This window comes from Triticum urartu, chromosome 2A, assembly GCF_056163025.1.
Source record: "Triticum urartu cultivar PI428250 chromosome 2A, HENAU_Tu73, whole genome shotgun sequence".
In the NCBI taxonomy this organism is placed as follows: domain Eukaryota; kingdom Viridiplantae; phylum Streptophyta; class Magnoliopsida; order Poales; family Poaceae; genus Triticum; species Triticum urartu.
Window position 1 is genome coordinate 234,375,185 of NC_141874.1, and position 25,003 is coordinate 234,400,187.

The following is a 25,003-nucleotide window of genomic DNA, read 5'->3' on the forward strand; positions in this document are numbered from 1 at the left end:
GATCTTTTGTCTAATAATATGTTATTTATTTCTATGATGAAACTGCTAGAATTGCTAAACCCCGTGATACAGATAAACCTAGACCTATGATAGGCATGCCTGTTATTTCTGTGAAAATAGGAGATCATTGTTATCATGGCTTATGTGATATGGGTGCTAGTGCTAGTCCAATACATATTGGCTTATACAACGAAATTATGCATGACATTGCACCTATTGAGTTAGAAGATATTGATGTCACAATTAAACTTGCTAATAGAGATACTATTTCACCAATGGGAATTGTTAGAGATGTTGAAGTCTTGTGTGGAAAAAACTAAATATCCTGCTAATTTTCTTGTTCTTGATTCCCTCTAAGATAGATTTTCTCATTATATTTGGTAGACCCTTCTTAAATACTGTTAATGCTATCATAGATTGCACAAGGGATGTTGTTACTGTCGGCTTAGATGATATGACTCATGAATTTAATTTCTCTAAATTTAGTAAACAACACCATAAAGAAGAATTGCCTAGTAAGGATAAAATTATTGGTCTTGCTTCTATTGCCGTACCTCCTAGTGATCCTTTAGAACAATACTAGATAACTCGTTGCGCCAATGGCGCAAAGGCCGAGAGGAAGCCAAGTATGGTGAGAATATTTAGACACCCAAGTCGAAAACCAAATGTGGCCAACACTCGCGCATCCTCTGCTTGGAAGCCGTCTTTTCTCACCGAATCTAACATAGATACATGATTCTTTACGAGCAAATTTCAAAGAAAATATAAAGCATAAAAAGCTTTAAGCTGTACTATTGAGACCATTCCATGATATCTTCATTTTGTTTCTTTAGAAATCTAAAAGTCTAAAAGGATGGTACATGTGAGAAGCTGTGAATCCATAACAGAAACTAAATTAACTCTCAAACAAACATTTCAAATTTGGAAGCTACAAAGAAGCAGCCATCCACAGCCCATAATTTTTCAACACCTAAATCCACGAAATCCAACTGAAGGAAATCATGGTAGAAACATACGTCGTGGCTTACGTCTTCGAGAACTTCTTGGAATCCTTGTGCAGGTTGGACACAGCAATCCTCGCATGTATCTGGACAAATTAGGGAGGCACACTTCAACAAATCAATTCTTAGTAATTATAGAATGCCCTGTATTAAAGGAAGTAAAATAAAGCATGTATGTGCTCTAACTTTCATAACTGCATGTGAACTCAGCAACTAACTTTATATACCATAGTGTACAATTCTCAAGTTTAGCTACAGAGACAAAAACAGGGACAGAGGGCGTGCATTCCAGTAGGCTCTGATAAACTCATTCCTAGCAATCCATTCCTTATATGTGCAAACAGGAACGCTATCCAATTGCTTATATCAAGAATGACCAAAAGAAGCAAACCGAGCACAACTCTATAACCACAGCATTTTTAAAAATTCTCTTATCTAAGCTAATGAAGCCTGCTCGTTTTCTTTTTGGATAAAGCCAGTTCGGTCAGTTAGGAGAAAAAAAGCAATTAATAAAATTACCCAAACTAAACAATCTTCTAATCTGCTTTAATGGAACATAATAAGCATTTGCTGCTGCTCTTTATATGATATACTGGACCCCTTTACAGGCGGTTATGCATACACATTTGAAAGTGCAACTATCCCTAGGTGGTTTTGATAATTCATAACAACATATAGCTCATTGAGCTAATGCTATTCCAAGATGATTATTTCAGGAAAGCTTAATGATTGGCATGGCATGAATGTGAAAGTGGAACCCTCAAAATGCTAAGGACAAAGGATTGGCTCAAGCTCAAAAGCTCAAGACTCTTCATTTTATATTTTAGTGATCTAAGATCACATTGAGTCTTTAGGAAAAGCCAATACTATTAAGGAGAGATGAGGTGTCGCTTAATGAGCCTCTTGCTTCATGTGCTTAGTGATATGCTCCAAAATCCTCAACTACTTTCCCATATCCACATATGACCTAAACCCTAAGCCAAACTCGGTCCTACCGATTCTTCCTATCCGACGCCACCGAGTTTCACTTGTCATTAGCCACTGCCAAACCCTAGCAATTCGGTTCTACCGATAAGGACCTCGGTCTCACCGAGATGGGGTTGCAAACTCTCTGTTTCCCTTTCGTAACTTTTCGGTCTTACCGAAAGAGCGAATTGGTCCCACCGAGATTGCAATGTAAACTCAGTGTTTCCCCTTTGTAACTTTTCGGTCTCACCGAGTTCCACTCGGTCTCACCGAAAGAGCAAATCGGTCCCACCGAGTTTGCCTGACCAACTCTCTGGTTAGCTAATTACCAAATTCGGTCTCACCGAGTTTGTGTAATCGGTCTCACCGAGATTACGTTATGCCCAAACCCTAACTATATCGGTCCTACCGAGTTGCATGTCAGTCCCACCGAAAATCACTAACGGTCACTAGGTTTAAATTTTCGGTCCGACCGAGCTTGTTGATTCGGTCCCACCGAGATTGGAAAACTGTGTAACGGTTGAATTTTGTGTGGAGGCTATATATACCCCTCCACCTCCTTCTCATTCAATGAGAGAGCCATCAGAACACACACACCATTTCAACTCATATGTTCTGAGAGAGAACCACCTACTCATGTGTTGAGACCAAGACATTCCATTCCTACCATATGAATCTTGATCTCTAGCCTTCCCAAGTTGCTTTCCACTCAAATCTTCTTTCAACCAAATCCAAATCCTATGAGAGAGAGTTGAGTGTTGGGGAGACTATCATTTGAAGCACAAGAGCAAAGAGTTCATTACCTACACACCATTTGTTACTTCTTGGAGAGTGGTGTCTCCTAGATTGGCTAGGTGTTACTTGGGAGCCTCCGACAAGATTGTGGAGTTGAACCAAGGAGTTTGTAAGGGCAAGGAGATCGCCTACTTCGTGAAGATCTACCGCTAGTGAGGCAAGTCCTGTGTGGGCGATGGCCATGGTGCGATAGACAAGGTTGCTTCTTCGTGGACCCTTTGTGGGTGGTTGCTTCTTCGTGGACCCTTCGTGGGTGGAGCCCTGTGTGGACTCGCGCAACCGTTGCCCTTCGTGGGTTGAAGTCTCCATCAACGTGGATGTAGGATAGCACCACCTATCCGAACCACGGGAAAAACATCCGTGTCTCCAATAGCGTTTGAATTCTCCAAACCCTTCCCTTTACATTCTCGCAAGTTGCATGCTTTACTTTCCGCTGCCTATAAACTCTTTGCATGCTTACTTGAATTATGTGATGATTGCTTGACTTGTCCTAAATTAGCTAAAATCTGTCAAGAACTAAAATTGGGAAAAGGTTAAGTTTTATTTGGTCAAGTAGTCTAATCACCCCCCTCTAGACATACTTTCAATCCTACAAGTGGTATCAGAGCTTTGGTCTCCATTTGTTTAATCTCCATAGCTTTTGGTGGTCATAGCCTTGGTTTCACAACCTAGGAGAGTATGGCGTCTACTGAGGGAAATTATCACCGTAGAGGTCCTTACTTTGATGGTACTAATTTTGCTAGTTGGAAGCATAAAATGAAAATGCATATTCTTGGACATAACCTCGCTGTTTGGGCTATTGTGTGTGTTGGTTTGCAAGGTGACTTCTTTGACGGGAGAGAACCAAACCGTGAAGCTACCGCGGATGAGTTGAAGATGTTGCAATACAATGCTCAAGCTTGTGACATTCTCTTCAACGGATTGTGCCCCGAAGAATTCAACAAAATCAGCCGTCTTGAGAATGCAAAGGAAATTTGGGACACTTTGATTGATATGCACGAAGGTACCGACTCCGTCAAGGAATCCAAGTTGGATGTACTTCAAAGCCAACTTGACAAGTTCAAGATGAAGGATGGTGAAGGTGTCGCTGAGATGTACTCTAGGCTTGCTCTCATCACAAATGAGATTGCCGGCTTAGGAAGTGAAGAGATGACCGATAAATTCATCATCAAGAAGATTCTAAGAGCCTTGGATGGAAAATATGATACCGTGTGCACATTGATCCAAATGATGCCAAATTACAAAGATCTCAAGCCAACGGAGGTGATTGGAAGAATTGTTGCTCATGAGATGTCACTTAAGGATAAAGAGGAACTTCACAACAAATCAAGTGATGCCTATAAAGCCTCATGTGAAGCCCCTACATCATCGAGTGAGAAACAAGACTTCAATGAAGAATTGAGCTTAATGGTGAGAAACTTCAACAAGTTCTACAAGAGTAGAAGCAAAGATAGAAGCTCCAAGTCAAGGTCCTACAATGACAAAAGATCTTCTAGTCGAGAGCGAAACTGTTACAATTGTGGAAGACCCGGACACTATTCTAATGAGTGTACGGCTCCCTACAAGAGAAGAGAAGATTCTCCAAAAGGAAGAAGCAAAGGATCACCACCAAGAGAGAGAAGGAGTAGAGATGATCATTATAAACGAAGATACTCATGGAGAAGCAAGGATTCGGAAAGGAAAGAAAAATCATCAAGGAGCTACACAATACGAAGACATCAAGCTCATGTTGGTGAATGGGTATCCGGCTCCGACTCCGACAGCCACTCCGAGAGAAGTTATCACTCCGACTCCGAAGATACTCAAGATGAAGGTGTTGCCGGTCTAGCACTTGTGTCAACCAACTCCTACGACATATTTGACTCACCAAATGAAGGAATTGGAAGATGCTTCATGGCCAAAGGTCCTAAGGTAACACACCCCGAGTATGTTGATTTCAATAGTGATGAAAATGACTTGTTAGGTGATGATTTGCTTGTTGACAACTCTAGTGGTGAATACTATGATGAAAGACAAATTAACCATGCTAATCAAGATAAAACGAATGACAATGATAAGGAGAAGATTGAGGCTCTAACTAAAGAACTAAAAACTCTTAAGTTAGCTCATGACACTATCTTCGAAGACCATCGAGAACTTTTAAGAGCTCATGAGAAATTACGCTTTGAAAAGCTCAATCTTGAGCAAGAGCATGAGTTCTTAAAAGCAATCAATGATGATCTCCGTAAGAAAAGTTCTTCTTACATTGCCAAGCGTTTGCTCTTATCCACTTACATGCCTCAAGTCAAGTCTAACAAGAAAGATTCTTCCTCTAGCAGTAACAATGATCATGTTAAATCCAATATTGTTGCTTCTAGTAGTTCTCTTGATTCTACTAATGATTCTCTTAGCCAGGTTACACTTAAGCAAGAAAATAGCTTATTGAAGGGAATTATAGAGAAAGGAGTGTACAAAAGCCTTGCCGGGAGTAAGCAATTCGAAGAAATTGTGCGCAAGCAAGGCATGCACCGGAAGAATCAAGATGTTGGTTTTGAACAAAAGTTCAATGCCAATGGAGTTGAGTGGGAAGAAGATCAATACCCCAAGACAAAGTTTGTCCCTCAACAAGAGAAGTATACTTCTTTCAAGGGGACACAAGCTCAAGACGATCTTCCACCACAAGACTACAAGCAAAAAGGCAAGGACAAGCTTCAAGAGGAAATTGATGCATTTGAAAAGCTCCGAAGACCTTAGTCAAGTGGATTCCCAAGACTACTTCAAGCTCCACTTCATCAAGTACGACTACAACTCCAAGGATTCCCATCAAAATGATGTGGATCCAAAAGAAGAAGAACTAGAGAGTTCTTGAGGGTGACTCCGCCAACATACTTCACTCTTATCATTTTGGCAAGAACAAGTGCAATCAACTTCCACATCTTGCACTAGTTCAAGGAGTCACAAACCCTCTTGTTGGTATTGAAAGTGCAATTCACTCAATAGCGTTTGAATTCTCCAAACCCTTCCCTTTACATTCTCGCAAGTTGCATGCTTTACTTTCCGCTGCCTATAAACTCTTTGTATGCTTGTTTGAATTATGTGATGATTGCTTGACTTGTCCTAAATTAGCTAAAATCTGCCAAGAACTAAAATTAGGAAAAGATTAAGTTTTATTTAATCAAGTAGTCTAATCAACCCCCTCTAGACATACTTTCAATCCTACAATATTTTACACAGTAGCCCGCATACCCACTCAGCTTGCATCAGAAAAAGACAAAGCGCACCATAATCTCACCAGACAAGAACAGGTGGTAGGCCACGAAACAAAGCAAACAAAGCATGTAGCAAGAAGCAATGAAGTGTGTCAATAAGAACACATCTAACCTTGCAAAAGTATGACCTGTCCGGATGTCAGGAAACCTGGACAGGAAGAGAAAGAAGCAACAAACAAGCATTTCAGCTCAGAGACATTTTATCAAACAGCAGACGAGCAAGAAATATCTTACCCTTCCAAACAAAAATATCTTGCATTTTATCAAACAGTAACCTGATAAACAAGAAGTTGGATGACCCTGCAGCAACAAGATAAAGATAAGTGAGAACAAGAAAATCAAAGAGCACGAGGACATGGAAAGCAAAGCCAGCCGAAGCGACGCATGCAAAAGAAAAAACGACGGTGACACTGATACGGAGAAGAAGAGCTGCAACCTCAACCGGTTCAACAACCAGGAGAAGTCCGTGTGGACGAGGCCGAGGCCGCCCGCCAGGACCAGCTCCAGCGTGAGGCCGCCCGCCACCGCGAGTCCCAAGCCTGCCTAGTTGAAGCCTGATAAACAAGAAGTTGGATGACCCTGCAGCAACAAGATAAAGAGAAGTGAGAACAAGAAAATCAAAGAGCACGAGGACATGGAAAGCAAAGCCGGCCGAAGCGACGCATGCAAAAGAAAAAACGACGGTGACACTGATACAGAGAAGAAGAGCTGCAACCTCAACCGGTTCAACAACCAGGAGAAGTCCGTGTGGACGAGGCCGAGGCCGCCCGCCAGGACCAGATCCAGCGTGAGGCCGCCCGCCACCGCGAGTCCCAAGCCTGCCTAGTTGAAGCCACAACCGGGGCCTCCAGGCCGACTCGTCCTCCCCTCCCCGTGCCCCATCTCCACATCTCTTGTCAAATCTTCCCAGCCAGTTGAGAGCTGCCAAAACAGAGCAAATACAATTAAACTTCGAATTCTAGAAGTTGCGTTCTGGCATATATTTAAACAGTCTACAAAAATCAGTGCACAGAACATATATAATTGAACTTTCAAAATCGTCAATTAGATATTAAAGAAGATAGAATCATCATTGTGAGTGTACTGTCCATAACTGCATTGGCCCCTATTTTGTACAATGGCCTAAAGAAAACTCCAGTACATAAAAAGGAAGGATGCATTTATGGTAATGGAAAGATATTTCTAGCTTTTTACCGATTCAGACAAATAACACAAATAACAAATTGTCGATAAACATGGTAATGATTTGTGAGGGACGCCTGCACCATGATGTAAAACCATCGAATCAAATGTGAAATTGTATCAAAGAAAAGCAAACACAGTAGACATGGTTGATGCCTTGGCTACAATCTATGGTTCATCTTGCATCAGAGACCGCAACACAGGGATGTACTGTGCCTAGTTCATTGAGTTCAAAGTGGTGCTTTGATTAAGAGGAATTTGGTATCATCGCAGCTCATGTCGTGGCAAGGCTACTGCGACCCAGACTTTATCAGGACTGAATGTTCATTGCTCACTGATTCTGTTGTACCAGATGATCTGACCACCCGTCAATCCGATCTGTTTATAGAACTTTAGACCCAAACATAATAAATAATAAGCTTGTCCCATGTTAATGACAACAGTCTAACACACAATAGCTCTCCGATAGCACAAAAAAGATTTAGAAAACTGAAAAGTGGCGAATAAACATGAGAAACTCCTAACATATTACCTCTAGCAATCACAGTCATGGTCAGTGCTACGATCCCAGCTTCTCTCGTTTCCACCGTCTCAAATGCATCAAGAATTTCAAATGCTTACACTTGAAGGAACATAGTATGTCTGGGCAAAATTTATGTGTGGAGCTCTCATGATTTTGGTGTACAATACACTCGAGCAAACACAGGGGGTCCATAGTATATTGAAAAATATTTGGCAACCCACAGTGCAAGCTGAGTGTTCTCCGGCTCTCTTCTGTCTTGTTGTAATAGTCAGATTGCCTACATTTAAACTTAGATGTAAAGCACCAAAATAACTGTCAAGCAAAACCAATAGTGCCAGAAAATTAAGAGGAACCCGAACCTTGCAGAACATCAAGCAATAACAATAGAAAAACTATTTTTTTACATTAAACAGAAAAGTGAAAGCATTATTTGGTGTATAGAACCCATAATAATTTGTGATCATCCATAGTGCACATAATTAAATGACCAGTAAGGGTATTGGTTATTCTATCCTCCTGATACCTACTGAGATACACCTAACTTGAAGTAGAATGGAAGAGATGTACTTCAGAACTGAAGATGAAATTGTGCACACATAATGAAAGTTGAAAGGAATAAATTGCTCGCATACACAAACTATCTAGTTTGTTTAGCAAACACAGGGGATCTGCAGTACTTTGAAAATATTTGTCTAACCATGGCGCAAGCTGAGTGTTCTCAGGCTCCCTTCTATTCTTGTTTCAGGGTTGAAGCCATCACAATATACAAAAAACGGCAGCCATCCTTGGCCTCCATTTATCCTTCGCTTTCTTTCTCGAGGGTATGCCAGAGGCGCTTGTACATACCTGTTTTGGAAGACCTATCTCATTAGCATAAGAATTGTGCATTTCAATTGTAGAGAATGGTTAGATTAGTACCTGATATTGTCAACCGCATAATCCCAACAGAAATGTGTATGCCCTAATACATGGCAGGCCGCTCCATCTTTAGCGTTGTTTTGTATAGCTCTCAACCTTTTTTCCAAAGAATCAGAGCTAATGACCTTCAGAAGGTTTGGATAGTAAAGGGTTAGCTCATCTGGACATAACTCTTGCCTGCAAGAGGGCCAAAATAGGCAAATTTAACAATTATTATATAATCTTCAGATTTGCACCTCTCCTTTTGCATCAGTATGAGGGAATTGCATCAGTATGAAAGAAGAGGAGAGAAGGAGCTAGCATACCTGCAGAAGGGCCGGTGAGGCTGCAACGTCACAACAAGGAAGCGGGGGCCCTTGCACCGAGAATTGCATAGAGTCGAAAACTGAAACCTCATAACAGTAGACATGCACTTACATAATATGCCTCCAGTCATACCTGACTGTGAGTCTTATAGAGATTCAAACCTTACCCACCTGTGTGCATAACAAAAATGAGGCTAAGCAGAAGAAATAATCAGTTATGTGCTTCTTAGTAATTTTTGCTTGATTCCAAGAAGACCAAATATGTAAAAGGAGGACTCCAGGTCAACGTTCTGGATAATTGGTGAACATAAATCTACAATACTATGTATACTTCTTATAAACAGTATGTTTTCTGCTTTAATGGTTTAGAACCCACCTAAACAAAATAAAAGCAACAAAAAAACCTGGCTATAAAATGCAGTTCAAACAAAGCAAACAATAGGAAGCAATAAAAAATAAAACAAAACCATAATATGGCAATATATTGGAACAGCTAGGGTCGCATTTGCAAAGTTTATTGTTGTCTGTCTTCTCAATGAAGTTTCAATGACAAAGAGATTCAACCTGGAGTAAGCTATCTGAAATAAATTAATCCAACAAATCAAATAATAGTCCTGATGGGATGTACCTCGAATTAACTTAACAGGGACCATCTAGTACCGTGCAATGGACGAGCAGACATGTGGAATTGACGAGAGAATAAAAAATAGGTATATGAGGCATGAAGATCCATGTGAGATGTCCCAATAAATCGGTCAGAGAAACAAGCCAAAGCACCTTCTAGAGCAGCGAGCGAGTCCGTCGATGAAACTGGAATTGCAACCTGTGTTCCTGTAGAAAAATAGAACGACGGTGTGTCTGTAATTGCATTTTCCATCTGTTTTAGGTGTTCTTCACTTACACTGCCTGCTTTTTTGTGAATAAAGGCATGTCTGTTCGCACATCAGATTACACTAAGATTCGAAAACAGAGAATACAATATGTTATGTTGCAATAAAAAAATAGGGAGGAAATTGGGTGATTGGTAATCATATATTGGTCGTTTACTCAGAAGAAGGGAATTGCTTGGTCAACAAATATATATATCTGCACCCTGTACATAGTATAATGCTGCAGATATGTGTTTGATGGAAGTTGGTTTCATGCTCTTATTCTGACAGCAAGAAAACTAAATAAATTGATTTTTCGTATATTCAAAATATGGTCCATATTATGCATACAAGGTGCTATCTTGGCATGGATACAACCTGCAACCATATGCACAGGAGGTGTGTCTGTCCTAAGAGGAGCATAGTTTCAGAAGAGTATTTCTTTATTTGAAGCAGTTTGATTTTTTTCCCGCGTGATCCACTGCTCAACTCGGTGTTCAAAGTAAGAACGGAGCAGTTGGAACGGCACAGATGTGCAGCCACACACACACAAACAGTAATCAGAACATTTTTGCAAGTTAGAACTAAATTTTATATACGATTAATGTTGGCACTCCATCGGCAATGAATTGGCATAGAACACATCAACATAGATTAATGTTGGTCGTATGGGAAAATATCAAGAGAGATTAATGCATATATTTTATGGCTCTCAGTTTTGAAATCAGACACGGTTTATAGTGATGAAGAAACAAAAGGTATTAGCTCTATTACCTCACACAGCCATTCAAAGTAATCACCAGGAGACAAAAGAACATATAAGACTCTAGGAATTAACATAACCTCCGTTGCATTGTTCATACGCACCCAATTCCGAAAAAGAAAAACATACGCTTCAGTAGCAAACAATTAGAATCTGAAAACTATGTACATATACAGAGAAAAGAAAATTAGGAACGCAAACTGTCCTATTACTCCCATGTGTGAAGAGCCAAAGCTATTTTCAAGCAGTATTATAAGGTAGCTCTAGATTTTAATCCATAGCAATCAAATTAACCACTACAGAAAAACTAAGAACAATAAACCTGAACTATTGCATGAAAGAAAAAGCAGTCACGATGATCTTCTTCAATACCTAAATTGCAAAAAGCTAGTCGGTCTACTCAACTTGTTATTTTCTACTGGAACTAAATAATAGAAAAAAGAAATCAGATGACTAACATAGATTAATACTGCCCTTCCAGCCTTATTGGATTTTCATCAAACACTTTCCAGGCACAGAGAAACAAAAATAGGGGATTGGAAGAAAGGGAGAGAGAAAAATCAGGAAGAGAAGTATGATTGTGTACCTGAAGCTGAGTTGCGATAGGATGGACGCTTGGAGAAGAGGCCGAGGAGGACGAGCAGCTGGACATCCTCCATGACGAAGCAGGGCCGGCCTGCTCTTCTCTCGTGGCCGACCTCCTCCCTCTCCCTCTCCCTCCAAACCACCGCGACGGACCGCTGGCCCCGCTGCTTCTTGTCCCCGACGTTGGCCTGTCCCTGGCTCCTGGCTCACTGCTCCCCATGCTGCCGGTCCCCCCTGCACCTCCGCCAACCTTGAAGACCCAACCTCCCCTCCTCACCCATGGGGACGACCAGCGCAGGATCTGGAACCACCGCGAGCGACGACCTGGAGGGGCTAGAGCAGGGAGGAAGAGGAGAGACAGAGGTGGCAACGAAGAGGAGGGAGGGGCTCGCGGCGCGGGGGATGGGGGGCGGGGAAGGATGGGGTGGCGGCACCAGGATGCTAGGGTTCGTGGGTTCGTCGTGGGAGGGGATCGGGAAAGAGAGCAGAGAGTGCGGGGCTGGGCGGGCTGCTTTTTATACCCAAATGTGAAAAGACTAAAATGCCCTTGACGGGGCACAGAATTTGCAGGCAGTGGCAATAGCGATTTAAAGGCGACGTGGAGGCCTTGATCCTGCCTAGCAGTTCTTCCGGGTTTATATGTTCAATTTGCTAGACCATGAGAATTGTATGTTTATAAATGAAAGAAGGAAAATAGATGAAGTATTTTTTAAACAGGAATCTATGCTGAAACACAATTTGTCTGTTGAAATTCTAGGGGATCCTCCTCCACCTAAGGGTGATCCCGTGTTTGAGCTTAAACAGTTGCCTGATAATCTTAAATATGCTTATCTTGATGAAAAGAAGATATATTCTGTTATTATTAGTGCTAACCTTTCAGAGCATGAAGAAAAAGATTATTGAAAACTCTGAAGAAGCACCGTGCTGCTATTGGATATACTCTTGATGATCTTAAGGGCATTAGTCCCACTCTATGTCAACATAAAATAAATTTGGAAGCAGATGCCAAACCAGTTCGTGATCCTCAACAACGTCTGAATCCTAAAATGAAAGAGGTGGTAAGAAAAGAAATACTCAAACTTCTGGAGGCAGGTATAATTTATCTCGTTGCTAATAGTCAGTGGGTAAGTCATGTTCATTGTGTCCCTAAGAAGGGAGGTATTACTGTTGTTCCTAATGATAAAGATGAATTGATTCCACAAAGAATTATTACAGGTTATAGGATGGTAATTGATTTTCACAAATTAAATAAGGCTATTAAGAAAGATCATTACCCCTTACCTTTTATCGATCAAATGCTAGAAACATTATGCAAAACTACACATTACTGCTTTCTAGATGGTTATTCTGGTTTCTCTCAAATACCTGTGTCGGCTAAAGATCAATCAAAGACTACTTTTACATGCCCTTTTGGTACTTTTGCTTATAGACATATGCATTTTGGTTTATGTAATGCACCTGCTACCTTTCAAAGATGCATGATGACTATATTCTCTGACTTTTGTGAAAAGATTTGTGAGGTTTTCATGGACGACTTTTTCGTCTATGGATTTTCTTTTGATGATTGCTTGAGCAATCTAGATCGAGTTTTGCAGAGATGTGAATAAACTAATCTTGTCTTGAATTGGGAAAAGTGCCACTTTATGGTTAATGAAGGTATTGTCTTGGGGCATAAAATTTTTGAAAACGGTATTGAAGTTAATAAAGCCAAGGTTGATGCTATTGAAAAGATGCCATGTCCCAAGGACATCAAAGGTATAAGAAATTTCCTTGGTCACGCCGGATTTTATAGGAGGTTCATTAAGGACTTCTTAAAAATTTCTCGGCCTCTGACCAATTTTATTACAAAAAGATATATCATTTGTCTTTGATGATGATTGTGTAGAAGCATTTGAAATACTTAAGAAAGCATTAGTCTCTGCACCTATTGTTTAGCCACCTAATTGGAATTTACCCTTTGAAATTATGTGTGATGCTAGTGATTATGCTGTAGGTGCTGTTCTAGGGCAAAGAGTTGATAAGAAATTAAATATTATCCATTATGCTAGTAAGACTCTAGACAATGCTCAAAGAAATTATGCTACTACTGAAAAAGAATTTTTAGCAGTTGTATTTGCTTGTGATAAGTTCAGACCTTATATTGTTGATTCTAAAGTAACTATCCACACTGATCATGCTGCTATTAAATATCTTATGGAGAAGAAAGATGCTAAACCTAGACTTATTAGATGGGTTCTCTTGCTATAAGAATTTGTTTTGCATATTGTTGATAGAAAAGGAGCTGAAAATCCCGTTGCAGACAACTTATCTAGGTTAGAGAATGTTCTTGATGACCCACTACCTATTGATGATAACTTTCCTGATGAACAATTAAATGTCATAAGTACTTCTCGTAGTACCCCTTGGTATGCTGATTATGCTAATTATATAGTTGCTAAATTTATACCACCTAGCTTCACATACCAAGAAAAGAAAACGTTCTTCTATGATTTGAGACATTACTTTTGGGATTACCCACATCTTTATAAAGAAGGAGTAGATGGTGTTATTAGATGTTGTGTACCTGAGCATGAACAGGAACAAATCCTACGCAAGTGCCACTCCGAAACTTATGAAGGACACCATGCGGGAGATAGAACTGCACATAAGGTATTGCAATCCGGTTTTTATTGACTTACTCTCTTCAAGGATGCCCGTAAGTTTGTCCTATCTTGTGATGAATGTCAAAGAATTGGTAATATTAGTAGACGTCAAGAAATGCCTATGAATTATTCACTTGTTATTGAACCATTTGATGTTTGGGGCTTTGATTATATGGAACATTTTCCTTCCTCTAATGGATATACACATATTTTTAGTTGCTGTTGATTACGTTACTAAGTGGGTAGAAGCTATTCCAACTAGTAGTGCTGATCATAACACTTCTATTAAAATGCTTAAAGAAGTTATTTTTCCGAGGTTTGGAGTCCCTAGATATTTAATGACCGATGGTGGTTCACATTTTATTCATGGTGCTTTCCGTAAAATGCTTGCTAAATATGACGTCAATCATAGAATTGCATCTCCGTATCACCCACAGTCTAGTGGTCAAGTAAATTGAGTAATAGAGAACTTAAATTAATTTTGCAAAAGACTGTCAATAGGTCTAAAAAGAATTGGTCCAAGAAACTTGATGATGCATTATGGGCCTATAAAACTGCTTATAAAAATCCTATGGGTATGTCTCTGTATAAAATTGTATATGGAAAAGCATGTCACTTACCTCTCAAACTAGAACATAAGGCATATTGGACTATTAAAGAGCTCAATTATGATTTTAAACTTGCCGGTGAAAGAGGTTACTTGATATTAGCTCACTTGATGAATGGAGAATCCAAGCTTATGAAAATGTCAAGTTGTTTAAAGAAAAGGTTAAAAGATGGCATGACAAAAGGATACAAAAGCGTGAGTTTAATGTAGGTGATTATGTATTGCTATACAACTCTCATTTAAGATTTTTTGCAGGAAAACTTCTCTCTAAATGGGAAGGCCCCTATGTTATCGAGGAGGTATATCGTTCCGGTGCCATAAAAATCAACAACTTCGAAGGCACAAATCTGAAGGTGGTAAACGGCCAGAGAATTAAACATTATATCTCAGATAATCCCATAAATGTTGAAACCAATATTATTGAAACCGTAACCCCGGAAGAATACATAAGGGACACTTTCCAGAACGTTTCAGACTCCAAAAAGGAATAGGTATGTGGTACGGTAAGTAAACCGACTCCAAAACAATTTTAAGGCAATATTTCTCCGTTTTGGAATATTTAGAAAAATAGAAAATTAAGTAGCAGTCCAGGAAGGACACGAGGGCCCCACGAGGGTGGAGTGCGCGCCCTACCCCCTGGGCGCGCCCCCTACCTCGTGAGCACCTCGTGTGCCCTCCGGACTCCGTTTTCTTGCACGATACGTATTTTGGTCGGTAAAAATTCATTATATAACCTCCCGTAGGTTTTGACTCCCGTATCACGCAAAAATCCCTTGTCTTTGTTTTGAGCTGTCCTAATGCAGACAGATCAACATTTCGTCCTAGGATTCGGAAGAAGAAAGCTATGTGGCTGATTACCTTGCAGATCCTAAGGTCTATGGGGATATGGAGCATTGTGGTTTGACTACGGAAGAAGAAGAAGAAGAATATGAACCCAAGGGAAGGGAGGAGACGAGCTTAGATGAAGATGAAGTCCCACTACCTCAACCTGGGGACATGCATGTGGAGTTCAAAAAGTCAAGCCTCCCAGATAGGGTAAAGAAACCTAAGATCGAGTTTATCCCTTTTCGCCTCTTGCAGGAGAACAAGCAGGAACTATGCAAAAAGATACTGAGCTTGGAGCAGGAGATCGAAGACCTAAGGGACCAAAATTCTATCCTCAAGCGCAAATTAAGGAAGAAGCCTACGCCATCAACAAAATTACCACTGTCTCCACCAACAAAGAAGAATTGAGTATCTGGTATGGGCACTCCACTTGGCAACTGCCAAGCTTGGGGGAGTGCCCCGGTATCGTATCACCATCACTTTTATCTTTACCGTTTTTCTCAGTTTGATCCTTTTGGTAATATCTTGATCTAGTAGAATAAAGTTTCTGGCATGATCTAGTTTTAAGTTTTGCTTTATGATCTCTCTATGTAATCGAGTCCGTGAGCTATATAATAAAATTAGTGTTGAGTCAAGGGCTTGATTTCCTTGCTATGATCTTGGGTGAATAAAAGAAAAGAGAAAAATAATAAGAAGAAACAAAAGTTCATATTGATCTTATTGGTAGTAATGACTTCACATAGAAAGAGTGTGATGATTAAAAGTTGTTGGGAGTTGGCAGACATAGCTTTGGCCATCATTGCAATTAATAGGAAGTAATAAGGAAAGAGAGGTTTCACATATAAATATATACTATCATTCACATCTTTCATGATTGGGAGCACTCATCAAAATATGACATGCTAAAGAGTTGATGGTGGACAAGGAAGACAACATAATGGGTTATGTTTTCTTATATTTGAGATAAAGTATGTTGTCATGGATCATCCAACATGTTGAGCTTGCCTTTCCCCCTCATGCTAGCCAAATTCTCAGCACCAAGTAGAGATACTACTTGTGCTTCTAAATACCCTTAAACCAGTTTTGTCATGAGAGTCCACCATATCTACCGATGGATTAAATAAGATCCTTCAAGTAAGTTGTCATTGGTGCAAAGCAATAAAAATTGCTCTAAATATGTATGATTAGTGTGGGAGAAATAAGCTGTATACGATCTTGTGATGTGGAAGTAATAAAAGCGACGGACTGCATAATAAAGGTTCATGTCACAAGGGGCAATATAAAGTGACGTTCTTTCGCATTAAGATTTTGTACATCCAACCATAAAAGCACATGGCAACCTCTGCTTCCCTCTGCGGAGGGCCTATCTTTTATTATTATCTTCTACCTTATTCATGTGTCATGGTGATATTCACCTCTCCCTTTTTCATTTTATCCTTTGACAAGCACAGTATGTTGGAAAGATCCTGATATATCTAATTGGATATAGGGGGCATGAGTTATTATTGTTGACATTACCCTTGAGGTAAATGGTTGTGGGGCGAAACTATAAGCCCATATCTTTCTCTGTGTCCGATTAAAACTCCGTAACCACAAGTATTGCGCGAGTGTTAGCAATTATGAAGGACTAGATGATAGTTGAGTATGTGGACTTGCTTTTTAGCTCTGACATAGACTATTTCTGATGTTATGATAAATTGCAATTACTTCAATGACTGAGGTTACAGTTTGTTGGTTCTCAATAAGGTTTCTGATTCATACTTTTGCATTGTGAATAGATCATCACTTGAACATAAGTAATCATATGACAATATCTATATATGTTGCTTTTATGAGAATAATCATGATGCCCTCATGACCGTATTTTATTTTTATCGACGCCTCTACCTCTAAACATGGGGACATATTTATTGTTATCGGCTTTCGCTTGAGGACAAGCGAGGTCTAAGCTTGGGGGAGTTGATACGTCCATTTTGCATCATGCTTTTATATCGATATTTATTGCATTATGGGCTGTTATTTCACATTATGTCACAATACTTATGGCTATTCTCTCTTATTTTACAAGGTTTACATAAGGAGGGAGAATGTCGGCAGCTGGAATTCTGGGCTGGAAAAGGAGCAAATATTAGAGACCTATTCTGCACAACTCCAAAAGTCCTGAAACTCCACGGAATACCTTATAACAAATAATGAAAAATACTCGCCAAAGATGAAGACCAGGGGGCCCACACCCTTCCCACGAGTGTGGGGGGCGCCCCTCCTAGGGCGCGCCCCCTACCTCGTGGGCCCCCTGGTGGCTCTCCGATGACCATCTTCTCCTATATGAAGTCTTTCATTGAGAAAAAAATAAGAAGCAACCTTTCAGGAAGAAACTCCGCCGCCACAAGGCGGAACCTTGGCGGATCCAATCTAGAGCTCCGGCAGAGCTGTTCTGTTGGGGAAACTTCCCTCCCGGAGGGGGAAATCATCGCCATCGTCATCATCAACGCTCCTCTCATCGGGAGAGGGCAATCTCCATCAACATCTTCATCAGCACCATCTCATCTCAAAACCCTAGTTCATCTCTTGTATCCAATTCTTGTCTCTAAGTCCGGGATTGGTGCTAGTAGGTTGCTAGTAGTGTTAATTACTCCTTGTAGTTGATGCTAGTTGGTTTAATTGGTGGAAGATCATATGTTCAGATCCTTTATGCATATTATTACCCCTCTGATTATGAATATGAATATGCTTTGTGAGTAGTTACGTTTATTCCTGAGGACAGGGGAGAAGTCTTGCTATTAGTAGTCATGTGAATTTGGTATTCGTTCGATATTTTGATGAGATGTATGTTCTCTAGCCTCTAGTGGTGTTATATGAACGTCGACTACATAACACTTCACCATTATTTGGGCCTAGAGGAAGGCATTGGGAAGTAATAAGTAGATGATGTGTTGCTAAAGTGACAAAATCTTAAACCCTAGTTTATGCGTTGCTTCGTAAGGGGCTGATTTGGATCCATATGTTTCATGCTATGGTTAGGGTTACCTTAATACTTTTGTTGTAGTTGCGGATGCTTGCAATAGAGGTTAATCATAAGTGGGATGCTTGTTCAAGTAAGAACAGTACCCAAGCACCGGTCCACCCACATGTCAAATTATCAAAGTACCGAACGCGAATCATATGAGCATGATGAAAACTAGCTTGACGATATTCCCATGTGTCCTCGGGAGCGCTTTTCCTTATATAACAGTTTGTCCAGGCTTGTCCTTTTCTAAAAAAGGATTGGGCCATCTTGCTGCACTTTATTTACTTTTGTTACTTGTTGCTCGTTACAAATTATCTCATCACAAAATTATCTGTTACCACTTATTTTAGTACTTGCAGAGAATACCTTGCTGAAAACCGCTTATCATTTTCTTCTACTCCTCATTGGGTTTGACACTCTTATTTATCGAAAGGACTACGATAGATCCCCTATACTTGTGGGGCATCAACGGGATGAACTCGGGGCGACGACGCAACAATCCGAAGGGACAACGCAATGGTGGGTCGATCGGCGACAGGCGTGTGCTATGGGACGGGCTTGGCAAAAAAGGCGTGTGATCAGTTGATCAGACTGACGGCGGTGTTGTACTCGCCATGGTGGGGATGACGCGCAAATCCGAGTCGATGGTGACGTTGTCGGTGATGTACCAGGCGATGACAACGAATACAGAGCAACAATGGAGAACACGCGGACGAGCGGCCGACAGCGTTGCACGAAGGTGTCCCTTGGGCGGCGCGTCCAGCCTTGCCACGCGATTGATGACGAAGCGGCTGGTGTAGAGTTGACGCCAATGTCAGAGTAGATGCCCGGGGTCGACGGCGGCGGCGGGCGACCCAAATCGATCTTAGATCATAAAACCAAAAAGTAAAACACCGATCAAGATGACCGGCGGAAGAGAGAAAAACCCGAAGCAATGACTCGGGAAAAAAGACTCTCTAGCGCAGCCGGTCAACACGATCGGCGGACGAACCCTAGGTACGGGCGGCGCAACCCCCATCGGCAGTCATGGAGGCCGACCACCCCGGGGGTGGCGCACAGGGCAGAAGCGACGGGCGACTGCTAGGGTTGGATCGGTTAGGTTGATACCATATTAGAAGGGATAAAGAAGGATTTGTGGAATCGTTGTTTATTACTTGAGCCTCGTGAGCATATATATATATAGAAGTACAATGGCTAACTTGAAATATAAGATAAGGCATCCTATACTTCCTAATAATCATAATACTCCACAGTCGCCCCACATAGAAGATCCATCACACGACACAATGTGTTAGTTAGTTGAGAATGGCACGACATCGTTCGTGCTCCGTCAAGGGATTTCTGAATTCGCACAGCTCCGCATCAATACTGTCTATTAACGATTCAACCAAACCACTGGAGTCGAGATGGAGCCTACATTTCTCGTAAAAAAAGATGGAGCCTACATTCCAAAGATTTTCCCAACCTCGATCTTCAACGAGAGTTTTCCAAGCAAGTTTGAGGCCTAAGACAACATCATTCAACTGCCCTGCCGCATAATGGTTCTTGAACATACACTCAACTTCAGATTGATTCATTATCCCCAGGTCAACTGAAAACATAAAGAATGTAAGAATGTTACAGAAACAATTGATTTTTTTACGCAGAAATCTTGGAAGCAAATGCAGTTATATTTGAAGTTCAAGTTGTCGGTTGGATTAGAAAAATGCTATTTACAATATACATAGAAGATACTGGAATATTTTCTCTCTCTTCTCTCTCTCAAAAAAAGAAGATACTAGAATATTTATATCCTTTTCCCCCTTAGTATGTATAGGCAAGGGGATGCTAACATCAGTCTCCTTGCACTTCGGACAATGGTGAAGGTGCCACAACCATAGTTTCATACATAGCTCGGCTATGGTCCACGTGAGGCCTCCGACCACACACCTTTTTTACTCACAATTTTGTATTTCAAGAGCTTAACATTAAATAATGCACACATTCAATATATGATGACAACATATACAAAATACAATTATAGAAAACAGGCCCACTCTACAAATGTGGTGGTGACCTACTGGAGCATTTCTCAAGTTCCGAGACAATTGTGTTATGCGCTAGCAAAGTTCGAGGACCAAATATGTAACCATATCTCAAACCGTCACTATCTTCCACTGACCAGCGGGGCCCACCTCGCACCCAGAGGCAGGAGCGCTCCTGTAACGCCCGGATAATCTTGCTACAATAATTCCACGCTAATCGTGCCACGTCACCTCGGTTACTGTTGCTAGGCTTTCGTTAGATCGAACCGCGTCGAATTCAAATCTAAATTAATGTCAACAATAAAAGTTTTTGAAAGTTGAAACAAAAATGTTCGGTGGGTGCCGAATATTACAAGGGTAATTATAATAAAGCAAACACATTTTTATAAAATGTCAAACTAAGTTATTTGGGGTCTAGATTTTTTGTGACTATGGACTAAGTCAAAATACTGAATTAGATACTAAGTGTATATTTTATTAAATTAAAATGCAACTAAAATAAAGAAATAAAGATATAATAAAGAAAACAGAAAACAAGACAAAAAAAAGAAAAGGAGAACCCCCCCTTGCGCCCGGGCTTCGGCCCAGCAGGCCCCAAGCCCCCCCACCACTGGGCCCCTTGGCCCAGCCGGCCACGCCGGCCCAGTCGGCCCACCCCGCACCTCTCCAGGCCTATTAGGCCACCCCACCCCCCACTAACCCTAACCCCCCCCCACGCCGCCACTCCCTCTTCTCCCCTTCCCGATCCGATCTGGATCGGGGACGAGCCCGCTCCCCCCACCTCGCGACGCCACCGCTCCAGATCTCCGTCGCCGTTGCCTACTCGCCCCCCCTCTCCTCGCGCGACCCTCCCCCCCACCTGAAGCCGGCGCCACCCGTCTCCGACCCCGTCATCCTCGCTCGCCGCGACGACCGCACGCGGGCGCCTCGGAGCTCGCCGACCCCGCCCCACACCAAGACACCACCGCCGCCCCGTCGCTCGTCCTCACCCCTCCTCGCCGGACGCCGTGGACGCGCGCCGTCCCGCCGCTGCCGAACGCCTCCTCGTCCTCCTCCTCGCCGGTCTTCCCCGACCGCCCCCGAGCCCACTGCCCCGTTGCCCTACTCCCCCCCCGTGAGCTCCGGCCTCCCTCCCTCTCTCCCCTGGCTCTCTGTCCCCGGCCATCGAGGCCCACTACCGCGCCGCCCCGCCGCTGCCGAACGCCTCCTCGTCCTCCTCCTCGCCGGTCTTCCCCGACCGCCCCCGAGCCCACTGCCCCGTTGCCCTACTCCCCCCCGTGAGCTCCGGCCTCCCTCCCTCTCTCCCCTGGCTCTCTGTCCCCGGCCATCGAGGCCCACTACCGCGCCGCCCCGCCCCGCTCCCTGCTAGCGCTGCCGCCTGCGCCTGCTGCGCGCTGCTCAGGGCCGCCCGCCTCGCCACTGCCCGCGCTCCTCTTGCGCCCCTGCCGCTGCGTCCGCCGGGCCGCACCCCTTTCCCCACCGCTGGCGCTGCCGCCGGCCACTCCCTCTGCCCCGTTGCTCATCGCCATCGATCCGGCCGACCGCGTCGTGGTCGCCGCGATCCGTCCCCGTTCCTTGCCGCGCGAAGCACCTCGCCGGGCCGCGTTTGTCCCAGCCACCGCCGCACCCGCACCGGCCCGGCCGCGCCCCCACCTCCAGCCTGCGCCGCCCCGCTCCGATCCGTCGCCGTGGCCGACGCCCCACTGGGCGGCCACGGGTGCACGCCCGGGCGCCCACTGCCCGCGAGTACCCGCGCCCGATAGGCCCCCTGGGCCACTGACACGGGGGCCCCATGGCCCCAGAACGTTTTATTAAAAAAAAGAGGAATTAAAATAAAAATAAAAATAAAATAAATATAATTAATAAAAATAAAAATGATTTAATAAAATTATTAATTAATTAATTAATTAATTAAGAAATTAATTAAGTTAATTAATCCGGTTTAATTAATTTAATTAACTAGTTAAGTTTAATTAAACTGTAATTAGATTAACCTAAACCCTAATTAACCTAATTAGAGGATGACAGGTGGGTCCCCCCTGGACCCACATGTCAGGTTGACCAAGTCAACTCTGTTGACTGCTGATGTCAGCATGACATCATGCTGATGTCATTAAATCATTTTCGAATTAATTAAATAATTAATTAAATTTCAGAAATTAATAAAATCTTTAGAAAATCATATCTTTTAATCCGTAACTCGGATTAAAATATTTTCAACATGAAAGTTGCTCAGAACGACGAGACGAATCTGAATACGCAGCCCGTTTATCCGCCACGCATCCCTAGCATAGCGAACACGCAACTTTCCCCCTCTGTTTCATCTATCCGAAAACGCGAAACACCGGGGATACTTTCCCGGATGTTTTCCCCCCTTCACCGGTATCACCTCATACCGCGATAGGGCACCCCTAGCACCGATACTTGTCATGTCATGCATCGCTATGCATCTGTTTGCTTAAATATTTATTGTTTCTCCCCCCTCTTCTCTCGCTAGACACCGGGACCGACGCCGCTGCTACCCAGTACGACTACAGAGTTGACGATCCTTCTCTCTTGCCAGAGCAACCAGGCAAGCCCCCCCCTTTGATCACCAGATATCGCTTACTCTTCTCTATACTGCTTGCATTAGAGTAGTGTAGCATGTTACTGCTTTCGTTAATCCTATACTGATGCATAGCCTGTCCTTGCTACTACTGTTGTTACCTTTACCTGCAATCCTAATGCTTAGTATAGGATGCTAGTTTATCATCAGTGGCCCTACATCCTTGTCCGTCTGCCATGCTATACTATCGAGCCGTGATCACTCGGGAGTTGATCACGGGTATATACTATATACTTTATACATGATACATGTGGTGACTAAAGACGGGTCGGCTTGAGGAGCACCCGCGAGTGGATCTTTGAGGCGGAGCGACAGGGCAGGTTCCGACCACCTAGGAGAGAGGTGGGCCTGGCCCTGGTCGACGTTCGCGGATACTTAACACGCTTAACAAGATCTGGGTATTTGATCTGAGTTTGGCCATTTGGTCTATACGCACTAACCATCTACGCGGGAGTAGTTATGGGTATCCCGGCGTCGTGGTATCAGCCGAAGCCTTCGTGACGCCAGCGACTGAGTGGCGCGCGCCGGATTGGAACGTAAGCCTGCTCTTGTATTAAGGGGGCTAGTTCTGCTTCCGGCCGCGTACGCAACGTGCAGGTGTGCTAAGGGCGATGGGCCCAGACCCCTGTGCGCTTAGGTTTAGACCGGCGTGCTGACCTCTCTGTTGGTCTAGGTGGGGCTGCGACGTGTTGATCTTCCGAGGCCGGGCATGACCCAGGAAAGTGTGTCCGGCCAAATGGGATCGAGCGTGTTGGGGTATGTGGTGCACCCCTGCAGGGAAGTTAATCTATTCGAATAGCCGTGATCTTCGGTAACAGGACGACTTGGAGTTGTATCTTGACCTTATGACAACTAGAACCGGATACTTAATAAAACACACCCTTCCAAGTGCCAGATACAACCGGTGATCACTCTCTCACAGGGCGACGAGGGGAGGATCATCGGTTAGGATTATGCTATGCGATGCTACTTGGAGGACTTCAGTCTACTCCCTTCTACATGCTGCAAGACGGAGGCTGCCAGAAGCGTAGTCTTTGAAAGGATTAGCTATCCCCCTCTTATTCTGGCTTTCTGCAGTTCAGTCCACCGATATGGCCCTTTACACTTTTACCCATGCATATGTAGTGTAGCTTCTTGCTTGCGAGTACTTTGGATGAGTACTCACGGTTGCTTTCTCCTTCTTTCCCCCTTTCCTTCTTCCTGGTTGTCGCAACCAGATGTTGGAGCCCAGGATCCAGACGCCACCTCGACGACGACTCCTACTACACCGGAGGTGCCTACTACTACGTGATGCCCGCTGACGACGACCAGGAGTAGTTAGGAGGATCCCAGGCAGGAGGTCTGCGCCTCTTTCGATCTGTATCCCAGTTTGTGCTAGCCTTCTTAAGGCAAACTTGTTTAACTTATGTCTGTACTCAGATATTGTTGCTTCCGCTGACTCGTCTATGATCGAGCTCTTGTATTCGAGCCCTCGAGGCCCCTGGCTTGTAATATGATGCTTGTATGACTTATTTTATTTGTAGAGTTGTGTTGTGATATCTTCCCGTGAGTCCCTGATCTTGATCGTACATGTTTGCGTGTATGATTAGTGTACGATTAAATCGGGGGCGTCACAAGTTGGTATCAGAGCCGACTGCCTGTAGGAACCCCCTTCCACACTCCTTGGCCGAAGTCGAGTCTAGACATTGCAAAAACTTTTACTAACTTGGCTGTGTGCCTTACGGGCCCACGTCGCCATCGGGTGGTATTAGGATCTTTTACTCCTCGATCCTTACTCTAGGACTCTGAACTCTCTTCTACTCGGGTTAAATGAATTTTGCTAAATCTAACATTAGGATCTCGTTATCACTTTCACCCGGAGAGCCCCTTATTACTGATGATCGTCTGCTGCACGTGAAGACCCTGAAGATACTCTCCGCTGTTAACCCGAGAACTTGTGTTCATTGCGTTTGCAATTCCCCTTCCACCATCAACCCTTATGGATAACTACTTGCAGTTGTTATTCTTACATTCATCCCCAGTTGGTCTTGTTATTACAAGATACCCCGAAATACTCGTCGATGTTTCGATAATCCTTTAAGCTTACTGCCTTGCAGTTATTTGTCACCTGAATACCCCTATGGAAAATTCTCACACTT

At 43.0% G+C, this 25,003-nt stretch overlaps 1 protein-coding gene across 3 annotated transcripts; it reads right to left on the reverse strand.

Moving 5' to 3' along the window:
• Positions 1-765: 765 nt before the first annotated feature.
• Positions 766-11,639, reverse strand: LOC125537276 (uncharacterized). Of its 3 annotated transcripts, none has more exons than XM_087543689.1 (12): positions 11,157-11,639; positions 9,716-9,769; positions 9,567-9,591; positions 8,939-9,018; positions 8,634-8,758; positions 8,413-8,561; positions 7,725-7,992; positions 6,726-6,931; positions 6,447-6,589; positions 6,245-6,310; positions 6,123-6,158; positions 766-1,087 (listed from the first exon to the last, which is right to left on the reverse strand). In XM_087543689.1, exons 3-7 carry the CDS (start codon positions 9,589-9,591, stop codon positions 7,802-7,804), a joined length of 570 nt encoding a protein of 189 aa, XP_087399815.1. In that variant the 5' UTR covers positions 9,716-9,769; positions 11,157-11,639; the 3' UTR covers positions 766-1,087; positions 6,123-6,158; positions 6,245-6,310; positions 6,447-6,589; positions 6,726-6,931; positions 7,725-7,801. The 3 variants fall into 3 exon arrangements, with proteins under 3 accessions (XP_087399815.1, XP_087399816.1, XP_087399814.1); XM_087543690.1 differs by lacking the exon at positions 11,157-11,639 and adding an exon at positions 10,582-11,142; XM_087543688.1 differs by lacking the exon at positions 9,567-9,591.
• Between the last annotated feature and the right edge of the window lie 13,364 nt (positions 11,640-25,003).

Excerpts from the sequence above, each read along its gene's own strand:
- LOC125537276 (XM_087543688.1), bottom strand. The coding sequence starts at position 11,229 with ATGGAGGATGTCCAGCTGCTCGTCCTCCTCGGCCTCTTCTCCAAGCGT. Across the intron at positions 9,019-9,715 it reads CTCGCTCGCTGCTCTAGAAG|TTTTCGACTCTATGCAATTC; the intron begins GTGCTTTGGCTT and ends ATGAGGTTTCAG. Across the intron at positions 7,993-8,412 it reads AACACTCAGCTTGCGCCATG|GCAATCTGACTATTACAACA; the intron begins GTTAGACAAATA and ends GTTTAAATGTAG.